Source organism: Lineus longissimus, chromosome 13, assembly GCF_910592395.1.
Source record: "Lineus longissimus chromosome 13, tnLinLong1.2, whole genome shotgun sequence".
In the NCBI taxonomy this organism is placed as follows: Eukaryota; Metazoa; Nemertea; class Pilidiophora; order Heteronemertea; family Lineidae; genus Lineus; species Lineus longissimus.
Window position 1 is genome coordinate 10,462,476 of NC_088320.1, and position 12,525 is coordinate 10,475,000.

The 12,525-nt window shown below is 41.6% G+C and overlaps 3 protein-coding genes and 1 long non-coding RNA gene across 4 annotated transcripts in view; 2 read left to right on the top strand and 2 right to left on the bottom strand.

The window, feature by feature from the left end:
* Positions 1–1,095: 1,095 nt before the first annotated feature.
* On the top strand, positions 1,096–3,053 carry LOC135498100 (uncharacterized). The gene is made up of 3 exons (XR_010449001.1): positions 1,096–1,174; positions 2,383–2,494; positions 2,958–3,053. It is a non-coding gene; the product is annotated as an uncharacterized LOC135498100 (long non-coding RNA).
* Positions 1,174–4,185, bottom strand: LOC135498099 (uncharacterized). Its single transcript, XM_064788272.1, has 3 exons — positions 2,730–4,185; positions 2,341–2,467; positions 1,174–1,948 (listed from the first exon to the last, which is right to left on the bottom strand). Exons 1-3 carry the CDS (start codon positions 3,619–3,621, stop codon positions 1,909–1,911), a joined length of 1,059 nt encoding a protein of 352 aa, XP_064644342.1. The 5' UTR covers positions 3,622–4,185; the 3' UTR covers positions 1,174–1,908.
* Positions 4,186–10,292: 6,107 nt separating this feature from the next.
* Positions 10,293–11,297, top strand: LOC135498411 (putative nuclease HARBI1). Its single transcript, XM_064788666.1, has one exon. The coding sequence runs from the start codon at positions 10,293–10,295 to the stop codon at positions 11,295–11,297; it is 1,005 nt and encodes a 334-aa protein (XP_064644736.1).
* Positions 11,298–11,690: 393 nt separating this feature from the next.
* LOC135497575 (uncharacterized) overlaps positions 11,691–12,525 on the bottom strand; it is a 1,069-nt gene continuing 234 nt past the window's right edge. The window contains exon 2 of the mRNA XM_064787328.1: positions 11,691–12,016. Within this exon, the coding sequence (XP_064643398.1) occupies positions 11,691–12,016 (326 nt within the window). The remainder of the gene's footprint in view (positions 12,017–12,525) is intronic.

Genomic DNA, 12,525 nt, shown 5'->3' on the forward strand with positions numbered 1-12,525 from the left:
CTTGTGTATGACTCAGTGATGTTCCAATACCTGCTGTGGCCTATCACTAGCGTGCACAGTTCGCTTTAATACATGTCAATGCATGGGATCAGATTGTGCAATCTTGATTTTACTCCATCTCAAAATTATCTGTCGCATATGTTTTGGCTTCTGCTGTCAAAACTACTTGACCGATTTTTCTCAAGTTTGGATTTATTTACCTGTAATACCTGGCCAATTATCATGCAGAATTTCAGCAGTGTTTTGGGAATTTTGAGATGGAGTATAGGTGAGATATTAATTGCTTTTAATTTTTAGCAAAAACTTCAACATCAGAAAATTTGTTGTCGACGGAAATATTTTCTATGTCATTTTGTTCTTGTCTGCCTGGGGAGGATTAAAGGAAGACTGAATTATGTAGGCATGTGCATGAGCAAGTTTAATCAACTGTAATTGTGCCTCTGAGCCATCCACTCAAGTGACCAAAATTACGATTAAGGATGCCGCTTCTGTTTCAATTTGGCTCGTATCACAAGCCAATCAACTGTGATATTCCTGAACATGATTTCAGGTCCTCCATTGGCTGGAAACTTGGCCATAACAGTTGGAGGGGTATTTGATGGTGAATGGATGGTAGAGAGGAGCAGTTGCAGTAAGGGGAACTGGATGTTGTTGCCATGTGTTACATAATGTATGAAGTCATCTCACAAGCGTGCATAGTTTTACCCCCAGTAAATGCAATTGCAAGAGTAGGGCCACTAATAATAATACATGTATGTTATTGCCCACCTTACTCCTGCCTAGCCTAGTCTCTCTTTAATTTCATGGGTACTTAGTAAGTACCAAATATGGTTTTGTTCATATCATATTCATCTTTTTTTGTATTCCATCTTTTAAATTTTATAAAATACAGATTTTATGTGACATTTTGCTTTCATTTATTCCATGTGTGCAGTCGGTTCTGCATCAACCAGAAATCGATTGATGTACATGTAGTAAGGAACAACAGAACAAACATATCAACTCATACGTATGTATTCATGATATTGATCAATGGAAGAAGCCCACTAACAACAGCTTGTCAAAATACTATAGTGCTGATCTAATGTTGATTGAATTTAATTGCATCCTACAGAATCCATTTCATCCTTTGCAATGTCATCGGGAACCTACTGGTATTCTGATGGATAGCAAGGTAGGCAACACGTCATTTTAACTGGAATGATCAGTAAGATAGGAAACTGTTTGTAAGAACAAATCTATCCCATGGTTGCAATCGTCATTAAGGGGGTCTACAACTACATGCAAATGCTGTAAAGCCTCATCAGTAATTGCCAAGTTGATACATGGAACCTGAACATTGTTCTTAGTTTGAATGTCGGGAACAGGTCCATCTTCATCTATATCGTAAACATCACTGGGGTTTACAAGATTGGAGTTGCTGTTCATGTTTTCTAACCAAACCATATTAGGGCTTCGGTTGTGCATGGTTCTCACTGGATGGTTATTCCACTGATTGGAGAATTCATCTAGGGCTCTCTGAACTCTAGGAGTAAAGACGTAGCGCATGGCAAACACATGAGTAGGCACGTATGGATCAGCAATGCCTTCCTTTTCCATGAAAAAGAATATGTCCTTGAAAACTGACAGAACACACTCATGAACGTCCCTCCATAACCTTTCAATGCGCTGATTATGAGTTGATAGGCCAGTAATAACACTTCCTCGGTTCGTTCCACGGACATCCAACATTAACCTTGCCACATCAACATTCTCTACACCATAATCACACCTTATACGAGAAAGATACTGGTACTGTTCAGTGGCTGAGCTTAATACCTCTAGTACGTACTTAGCCCTGTTCGTTGTATTACACGCAAGATACACACAAAGTCTTGAGAATCCATCAATCCCACCATGAACTACAAATCACCATGGGTCAATTAACTTGTGGTTCCCATCGATGTGCCTGCAAATGTAAACATTTATAAGCCTTATAATTTTTTCAGCAGCTTCTTTGTTATTAACATGAATTCATGAATTATAACACCTGGTTGTTATTAATTCATGATGCATACACTTGAGACATATTCTCATATTCTAATTGATAGCTAACTGGTTTAATCTACAATATATGTTAAGTTTGAGGCCCCGTGAAAATTATCTTGTGATCTCCATGGGTAATTAGCCCAAACTGGCAGTCCAGGTGAGTGTGCCTCCACTGTCACGTCACAGCCACAGACATTCATTGTAACAGTTTATGGTTCCCAGAACTTAGGGCGATCTATCACAAATATTTTACACAAAGTAAAACAGAATATTCCGCTCTACTTTCAATCCAATTAAGCCATGTATACATACCAAATGTAATTTGCATGTGGAACACTGTATTTTCTCCTGTAGGTAACACGCCTTCTTCGGAGAGCACGTGAGACGGGATCAATACGATTCAAGCTGTCCCTCAAGTCTTGTCCACGAATGCGAATACCTGAAAAAAACACAAACAAGAGTACCGGTATGCATCATTTGACAGAATATTTTCATTGTTATGAATTCCCTTCCTTGTTTTCAGAATGCCGCCTTAACTCACTGTCTGGTCTCTTGGTAGGGCCTAGCCCTACCCAGTTGCAAACACTACTAGCTAGACATGCTAGTACTATGATAAAGGAAAAGGAAGAGTACCATATTCAGATTATTATTCACATCCTCTTGGTGTATCTACAATATAGCTTCATTACTACTGTACTCACCCCTAGATCTCAAGGCGCCAGTCATGAAGGACTCCCCTGAACGTGGTGTCAGCTCCATAATTTTTCTAAGCTCATCATCGAGTTCATCCTCAGTCAACGTACTGTATTCCATGTCCAGCTCAAGGAAATCAGATTCCATTCGGCGCTTTCTCAGTGTTCTTTCACTCACTCCAAGAACTTTTGATATTGTCCGCCAATTATAACCAACTTCACGCATCCTTCGCACAGATTCGGCATTGATGTCTACCCTTGGGCGACCCACAGAAATTGAAAGTGCCTCCCCTGGCTCTCCTCCACCAGCAGCAGCAGGCGGCAGGCTACCAGTACCCACCGCATGTCTGCTCGTCATGGGCACTGCCTCATCTGGCTCTGGGTCCTGTTGGTGCAGATGGGCTTCCTTACTGTTTATAGTGTTAGGCCTATTCAGTCTCTCGGCTGTCCAGTTTTGCTGCATGGGCTGATCAATGGTAGAGGGTGGGAAAGCAGCTTGTTGAGGACGTTGCAATAACTCTAAACGAGCCGTCAAATCTTCACGCAGTTTCAAGAAATAAAGAACCAATACCGACATATCGTTGTCAACTTGTGTCAGTAACCCATCAGCACCATCGTTTTGATCACCATGGTGTAGGCCTAGTACTAGTAGTCCTACTTGATGTACAGGCCCAGCTTCACTGGCACTGGCACTGCCATAATCATCATCAGTGCCGAGCTCATGTGCACGAAGTGCCATCACATTCAGTGTTTTTAAGTACTCCTTGCAACGACAAAGATAGAATTCTAAAACATTGACGTCAAATGATTGTGTCTGCATATGAGCCTGGGAATAAAAACGTGGAATTGATAACCAAAATTCAGTTTCTTCCTTTTTGTTCTGTGCTTGAGGACGCGACATCGCCGCTACTTTAGACCATTCAGATCAGGCCGCGCACTCAGGCCTTTCGGCAAATTGCGAGGCAAATTACACCTTTATAATGGTGACGTCATCAGTTTTGGGGGACGCTTAACACCAGCGTAGGAATTCCCTTCGCCTCGCCATCTACCGTATACCCTAGGAATCAATAACAAACCGTTTTAGATAAGACTATCCAGGATGAACTCAATATTACCATGCAGGACGATATGAAATTATACATGCAGAAGAAGAAGAAATTATTTCATTCAGAAAATATGAAATAGATATGCAGAAATGTAATTTATATTAGCATTTTGTCCTGACAATTTGTCATGTTCTGAACATATTTCACGTCCTGCATACACTTCTGTTGTACTGCATATTTATTATGTCCTGCATACATTTTTCTTGTCTTGGATATAAATATTAAACGTCCTGCATACATTTTTCATCTCCTGCATATATTTTTCGTCTCCTGCATATAATTTTGATGTCCTGCATATATTTTTCTTGTCCTGAATATAAATATCTTAAGTCCTGCATGCACTTCTCATGTTCTGCATAAATTTCGTTTGTTCTGCATAAATATTTCATGTCCTGAACATATTTCTCAAAATGTCCTGAATAAATTCCCTTTTGGCTTGCCATACCCAGCTCCTAACTGCGGGAAAACCCAAGTCCAGCAACCAAAAGTACCAAAAATACATTTTTGTTTACATTTGAACTGCACACATGCGTTTGTTTATAATTTCATTTCCCGCGAAATCTCGAAAATCAGGTGACCTGCAATCGTGGATTGAAAATAACATTAACCTGGGTTCAGCAGGTCAGCAGGTATACCGGCTGTTCCAATCATCCCTCTACAGCCAGCTGTTCAAAAGGTAATGTTATTCACCCCACAGGGAGTGCAGGTAATTGATTAAGCCCCTGCATAACTTAATAGCAATGGCTTGGCTTCTGTGGGTGGTAAGGAGAATTGACAGTTTTTTTATGGGAGTAACATTATTGTGTTGCTTAAAACATATATATTGCTTTATACATAGGCGGCCTACATTTAGCCTGTTCTCATGATTTTTGTGGTGAACCTACCGACCCAACAAGTAAGTTTAGTCTTTATACACAGGCGGCCTACATTTAGCCTGTTCTCATGATTACAGTAGGGCCTAATTAGTTGGAATCTCCGGTTAGCCATGGGGTGTATGTTAGCGCTTAGGACTTATACCAGTCTAATGATCTAAAACCATGCAAACCGGTAATAATAGAACCATGGCTAATGATCTAAAACCATGCAAACCGGTAATAATAGAACCATGGCAACACACTATAGATTCCCCGAATCAGTGCTAGGCCAACACGCCTACACGCAGACCAACCTGCGAATAGCGGATATCATATTTTTTCCCTATGGCTATGCTTGATTGATGCAGGTCGGTGAATGATGCACGTGGTGGTCAATCATAATGCAGCTGCTTGTCCGTTGTGTACACTCCGGGACGCAGTGGACCGGCTGATCTTGTCGACGTCCGAAACGTTTACGGATCGATGAAATAGACTGCCCCCAGGGAGTCTAGTCCGTTTGTTGCTGTTGACTTTGATTGCTCTGTAGGCCTAGCTTCCTAGAAACTATACATTATAGGCTAAAAAGTGCCTGGCATTTACAGAATTGTTAATTTTAGTGCTTTATAACCACCTTGCCTCAGACTCTGAAGATTAATTACGTATTACACCATTAATACCTTACACTCTTTTATTTATTTCAGTCAGAAATGGAGAGATTTGAAAATTTTTTAGAAGGTTGTGGCCTATCCTGCGATAGATTAAAGGAAAACAAGGTGAGAATCATAGAATCGTTAGGGTATTTATAGAAATCCTAATTTTTATTTAAAGTAACTTCAACATTTAGTGTTTTTTTCCTGGTGATGAAACAGACCTGATTTTGTAATGTCGCATTTTCTTTTTCTGTAATTTCAGATTGACCATCATGTCATATTACTGATGACAGATGAACAGCTGAAAGAGTACTTTCCGTTGTATGGTGACAGATTAGCCGTCACAACTTTTTGCAGCAGGCTTCTGGTGAAGGATGAAAAAGAGAAAAATAGACAACCTCCTGGAACGCTTGCGTTCAAAGTTGAAACTAAAAAGGGGCGTAGAAGAAGGCGACTATCCTGCCAAAAAAGGAAAGCTTGGATCGACACATGCTTTCGGTAACACCAACGCAAACAAGACCATGCGATACATTGAAATTGGGGTGGATCTAACGAGACGCTTCAGGGATCGGAAAACAGGTTTGCGCCAAAAATGGAGGTGGTACGCGAAAAACACGGGTCGGTAAAAAAATCCACTCGTCATTGGGAAGGCTCTGTTCTTCCCAGGAGGGATATCGCCAGTAGGTGATGAAAAACTGTTTGACTTTGAAATAATGGATTTCAAGGAGAATACTATTGGTCCTACCGACACTGTTGGAAACATGTACGAAGAAACCAAACTGCCAATGCTGCGATTTTACCTTGTCAGTACACGAAAGGAAGACATCACAAATGGTACGGATGAGACCAAGTCTGAAACAGTTGACAGTAACCCTGCTGTACCCAAGGACCCAGAAGACCCAGCAAACCCAGCAGGTCGGCTTTGATCTAGGCCATAATCTGAACTTTGACAAGTGGGATTCTGCCTATCCAGAAATCCATTTTGGTTCACTGAGTGATGAAGAACAAACATTTTCAGTAACTTTACCATATATCCCATTGACAAGTACTCCTACCGGTCCCATCACTCGTACACTAAGTCATGGATCTGCTGCTTCAGCTGCCCTAGGTGCCCCGCCGACCTCTGGAACACTGCCATTGCCACCCGATGAACTCCCAGACTTGGCAACAGATGTCGATAATCCGTTTCAGGGTTTTCACCTGCAGTTTTCTGACGAGTTGCTAATACGCAGAGGTTTCGCAATGGAGGACATGCTTGACGCCTTCATGAAGGATACCTCCCTCGGTCAAGGTGGTTCATTGTACGTAAAACGACAGTTACCGAACGGAAACATTGAATCAGGTGATGACACAGGGGGTGTACTACGGGATACTATCTCCGAAGTCTGGGATAGTTTTTATAAAATGTGCACCGTGGGGGCAACCGTCAAAGTTCCTTTTCTCAGGCACGACTACGACCAACAGAAATGGCGTGCTATTGCAAGAATCCTGAAGTTGGTTGGCACAAAGCTGGGTATTTTCCGATCCAGATCGCCAGTGCATTCATGAAAGAGGTCGTATCCAAGCCGAACTCTTCTCCAGTTAGCCATGAGAATCTTCTCCAAGATTTTCTAAATTCAATTCCCGTTTCGGAAAAGGATGTTCTTACAAAAGCCCTCGATGATTTCGAATCCGTTGAGCAAGATGACCTTCTTGAAATATTCAACGAGCACAAAGCACGTCGCCTACCGACAGCTGCCAACCTAAAGCAAACGGTTTTGGATATAGCCGACAAAGAACTCATACAGGAACAGATGTTTGTTATCGACGCATGGAGACAGGAACTCGTTGAATTGGTATCGACATCACAGATTGACAACCTTTACAAAAAATTACATCCCACATTTAGAAATGTAAAAGAAATGCTAACATTCCCAGACCCCTTATCTGCTGTCCAGTCGGAAGTAAAGAAATATCTCCTCAAGTTCATCAAGGAAATTGATGTCAAAACTCTTGGAAACTTTCCTAGGTATTGCACCGGAGCAGACCAGCTTTGTATGGAAAAGATTCAGGTTGAGTTTACCGAATTGACCGGATTCGAACGCCGCCCAATCGCACACACATGCGCGGGACTGCTGCAACTACCAGAAGAATACGCGAATTATCCAGACTTCCGAAATGATATAAATTCTGTGCTTACAAGCAATGTGTGGGTAATGGATTTTGTCTAATCACTGCTTGGTCATAAAGTGTGTTTCCATATTGGATTATCCGTAGCCGACAAAAAATCAGCCTGGGCCAATGGTTCACTATGCATACAGCAGAAATTGCCAAAAAGGTGATGTTTTGCGCATATTGACGTAATATTGCTAATACTGTAATTCACGGCGTAATAAAAAAAACAACATTGTAACATTTCACATATATACTCTCTTAAGATGAACGATATTTTTTGCACGAATTGTGTAACCTCACAAGTAACTTGGAGATATTCTTGGCCAAAATATCGATGATTCAATACATTTGAAATGTTAGAGGGAAAGTTATTATGGCAAATGGCAAGAAACGCCTAGTAATTAAAACTTAAGTTGTCATTTTAAAAATGGAATTTGCCGCTGTTCTGTTCTATAAACAAATGGCAAGAAACGCCTAGTAATTAAAAGTTAAGTTGTCATTTTAAAATCGGAATTTGCCACTATTCCGTTATACTATAAACAAATGGCAAGAAACGTCTAGTAATTAAAACTTAAGTTACAATTTTTGTGTTATGGACCAAAAAAATAAAAGTTAGGTTTGTATTTTCTTTTAATTTTCGTTTTCGCAACATTTTATTTGTTGAAAGAATAGTAATACATCCTGTAATTGAAGAGCGAGTGGGGACACCTCTTCTTATCTCTTACAATCAGGAGGCAATTGTGATAGCTTTTGTATTGCCTCATCATTACCTTATCACTACCTCACATGTACCAATTGTTTTTTAACTGCCTCTAAGTTATGTTCGCATTGCCCCAAAATTAGGCAGCGTTTAAGCAATACAATGCCTCTATTGCCTATTTATTGCCTTTCAAACTTTATGAGTATTGCCAATATTAAACTGTAATGTTCTAACATATCAAAATTGACTAGGATACAGTGGACATCTGTCTTCAATGATGAGCGACTGAGTGTGACATCGGACTGAGTGAGCTTCATGTCTTTTCAAACCACCGCAGTGTTCTCGCCAGGCCATTTAAACGGGGCGCTGGCGCCCCGTTTAAATTTGAGCAGTGAAAATGCGCCCCGTCTAAAATTAGCCCGCCCTGTTAAATTTGCAGCCGCCCTCTTTAAATTCACCTCCGCCATGCTTAAATCCAAGCCAATAGTTACACAAACACAGCCGTAAATATCGCATATAAACATTCCGCCGTCACTAAACGATCATTATCCCACCGCAACACGACTGCCAGCCATCTCAATTACCCGGTACAGCAGTAGGGCCTACTACCATTACAATCCACATGTTCCGGCAGACGACGGTCGGCCAATAACAATCACCCGTAGCCTAGGCAACGAGGTCAAGGGAGTGGAAAAAAGCACACCTGTACGATTTAGCGGCAGAGCGGGGCGGTTGTAATTATGTCAAAAGAGTGCTTGCAGGTGTGCCGCAGGTGGATGATAATAGCTGTCGGCGTAAAATTAGCAGTCTCTTTCAATTGATATACAGGGTACAACGGGATCAAACGAGAAGAAGGCCTCTACAAATTTTTAATAAAGTAAACATTGTACATGTATAGAAGCGTCGATCATCATCATGTCATCATGAAGAAGCACAGGGCTTGCGCAGTTGGTTACTGCGCATCCGCGGGCTGCGGGATGCGCAGTTGGCTACTGCGCATCTATATTTGGCGCCACTATCTGGTTACCAAATACCATGTGCTTTGACGATGTCGGGGTCCGGGGAGCAAGCGGGGAGGGCAAGGCCAAGGGGGATCAAAAACTTTTTTTGGAACCAGTGAATTTTTTATTCGTACAACTTCACTTTTTCTATCGTATAAACTGTCTTCAGGTGGTTATTCTATGTTGAGTGCCCGTACAAACACAACTTTTTATCTCTCCGTATAATATATCGACCGTACAGCGGTGCACAAACATCGGAAAACTTAAAAAATACGGTTGAAACGTACAAGTAAACAGCCCTGCGCATGTAACGGTTTGAATACTAGTATTTACGTGGATACCCCGCCAATGCGTCCCTCCCGCCGACCGACGTGACGCCGCAAATTGCCGTGAAGCGAAATGTTTTGCCTACGATACTAACGCTGCAATGTCGTTTTATATCATCAGAATTAGGCCTGAAATTGCACCTCAGAGCATCTAGGTTTCAAAATTTTCCGGGGGAGGGCCACCGGACCCCCCCCCCCCACCAAAAATGTGGGAATATATAAAATGTGGAAAATATAGGAGCTGGCCTCCGGCCAGCTGCGCGCCCCGTTTGATTGAAATCCTGGCGAGAACACCTAAAATAGTTAACTGTCTTATGCAGAAATCAAGGATTACATCCTACTGAGACGGGCTGCTTGATAGTACGAAATATTGGGTGATATGAATAAAGACTAGTAAATGATTTTACTTCAGTTTTGTAGAGAAAGGCCTTGTGTAAATGTACATGGGGTTTTCAGTAAAAGCAATTGCTAGTCTTTATTCATATCACCCATTGGGCCATATGAATAAAAACTAGCAATTGCTTTTACTACCAATTTTCAAGCAAATGCTTGCTACGGTATGAATAAAACCAAGCAAATGCTTTGAAAAATGAAGCATGTGCTACCAGTAGAAGCAAGTGCTTTTAAGCAATAACCTTTTGCTTCAAAAATGAAGCAAATGCTTGGAACCATATGAATAAAGTGTAGCACAAACCTTTTACTTGGTAGTATATGCTTCGAATTTTCAAGGTAGCCCCTGAGGTGGCTTGAGATTTGAAGCAAGTGGTCAGTATCAATCGTGATGGCTGCGTTTATGCACGTGCGCGCTGAAAAGTTGTACATGAATCGGAAGACATGTCGGCCTGGAACATATCGAACATTTTACAGATTCGACGAGGTGAACGTGGAGTGGTTAGCCACTCACTTTTTGCCGGATTCTCCAGAAATGCGGGGTGGAAGTCTGACAAACAAGGAAAGCATGGAGACTTTTCTTCGCTATTTGTCCGATCCAGGATTCCAAGTTGGTGTTGGCGAGGACAAGGGTATACATCAGTCAACGGTGTGTAAAACATTTTCGAATGTGTTAACCCATGTTGTGGCGAAAGCTCAAATTTGGATTAAGTTTCCAGCAACCTTGCAGGATATAAGAGAGGCACAACAACTGTGGCAAACTGGTAATGAAATACCAGACTGTACGCATGTTAAAATTCTGAAACCGGGTGCACGACGGAGTCATGGAGATGAATACATAAACAGAAAAGGTTCAGCATCCATCAATGTGCAGGCGACATGTAATGCAGTTGAACGATTTACGAGTGTTGATGCTTGTTGGCCTGGGTCCGTGCATGACAGTCGGATATGGAAGTATTCCGACGTTGGTCGTACGATGATTCACTCTCGCCATGGAGGCCTTCTTCTCGGAGACGAAGGATACGGGATAGCCCCATGGTTGCTTACACCGTACAGCGATCCAGTTCTTCCTTTCGAAAAGGCCTTCAATAGAGCTCATTCTAAGGAGAAGGTCATCATAGAACGATGCTTCGGCCAAGTGAAAAGGCGCTTTCCAATTTTGAATGGGAAAATTAGAGTTCGACTGGTGAAAGTACCAAGTGTCATTGTTGCCTGTTTTATGCTCCATAATATTTCCAAATACTTGGATGACCAAGATGACTTCCCCGAACTGGAGAACGATGAGCCCGACACTGACAGCGACGATGACGAGGATGATGAAGATGGCGATAGAAGGATTCGCCAACGCGGACAGAACAGGCGACGAGTAATTGCCGAATTGCTGAATTCCGACTAGATGCAGAATATCTTATGTAAGTAGAGATCATGACAAGTTAACTGTTGGAGTGATAGGCCTACTAGTATAGCCCATGATCATGCTCTTAACCGAAAAGAGGGACAGGAAGAACCTAAGAGAGAGGACATGAATTGCTATTGGTTAAATTGAAATGTATTGTGGTTTACCTTTTCTGACAAGAGAAGCAACTGGTTCCTCTTTTGTGGGATTCTTTAGTAGCCTAGTTCGGAATAGCATGTCATAGAGCTTTTCTGATGGATTCATCAGGATAAATGCACTCAGACTCAAATATCGATATAATCTTTGTTTTATTTCAAACAGAAACAATGCAGTATTTCACTTGGAATAATTATATAAATTCAACATGAAGTTTCTGAACGCACGAGGTCAGAGTCACTCAGTATCTGAATGTATGATCGGCGTGGTCGCTTGAATCCGTTGCAGTTGCATTCGAACCAATTTCAGCTGCTCTACAAGTACAAGCCGTTGCAATTCCTGTGTGGTCAGTTTCGCGGTCTCTTCAGTTTCTGACGAAAGCGAGGATTTCTGGGTTTTTTCAGGCTTCGGTGGGATGAGTGCATCGATGTCGATCGGCCGAGATCGTTTAGAAGCGCCAGACTTTCTCGTTGATGCAACTTGACCTTGGTCGTCGGATTCCACGGAGCCTGTTGCTGCAGTCTTTGAGGTTTTCTTCTGTGCGACACCAACTGAGAGTCCTCCTGCAAAGGAAAATATTGAGGAGGAATTAGTTTTATCATCTTTGATTTGTGTTTCAGAGAGTGTTTTGGTGATGAGAGGTCCCGGGAGAAGTCTGCCTGTGCAACCACTTGATACTTGACAGAAAAGCATGAAAGTAGTGTATGGTTTGTGGACATCAACAACACGATACCGCGGTACCACAGCAAGAGTTTTAAACTGCTGAGATTTCCCGCACACATGTTTACAATATTGTTTCTTTTCAACCAACCAAGGACAGGTTAGTCCAGAAAAGAACTGAGATCTTTTGATAAATTCTGCAATTAAAATTAGGTGTGTGGTTATATTGTTCAATATAATAATTTTGATTTATATCTTAGATATTTTGTGAAGGAAATGTGTAACATGCTATAGCGAGAGGTCTATCAGTCTATAAATAAGAGTGAAGTATTTAAAATTATGGTCGTGTCATTCTTGGCTTCAGAACAGCTACAAATATCTTTGTGAATGATAACAGCAGAGATGCACGATT

Excerpts from the sequence above, each read along its gene's own strand:
- LOC135498099 (XM_064788272.1), bottom strand. The coding sequence starts at position 3,621 with ATGTCGCGTCCTCAAGCACAGAACAAAAAGGAAGAAACTGAATTTTGG. Across the intron at positions 2,468-2,729 it reads TGGCGCCTTGAGATCTAGGG|GTATTCGCATTCGTGGACAA; the intron begins GTGAGTACAGTA and ends TGTTTTTTTCAG. Across the intron at positions 1,949-2,340 it reads CCACATGCAAATTACATTTG|GCACATCGATGGGAACCACA; the intron begins GTATGTATACAT and ends TTACATTTGCAG.
- LOC135498411 (XM_064788666.1), top strand. The coding sequence starts at position 10,293 with ATGGCTGCGTTTATGCACGTGCGCGCTGAAAAGTTGTACATGAATCGG.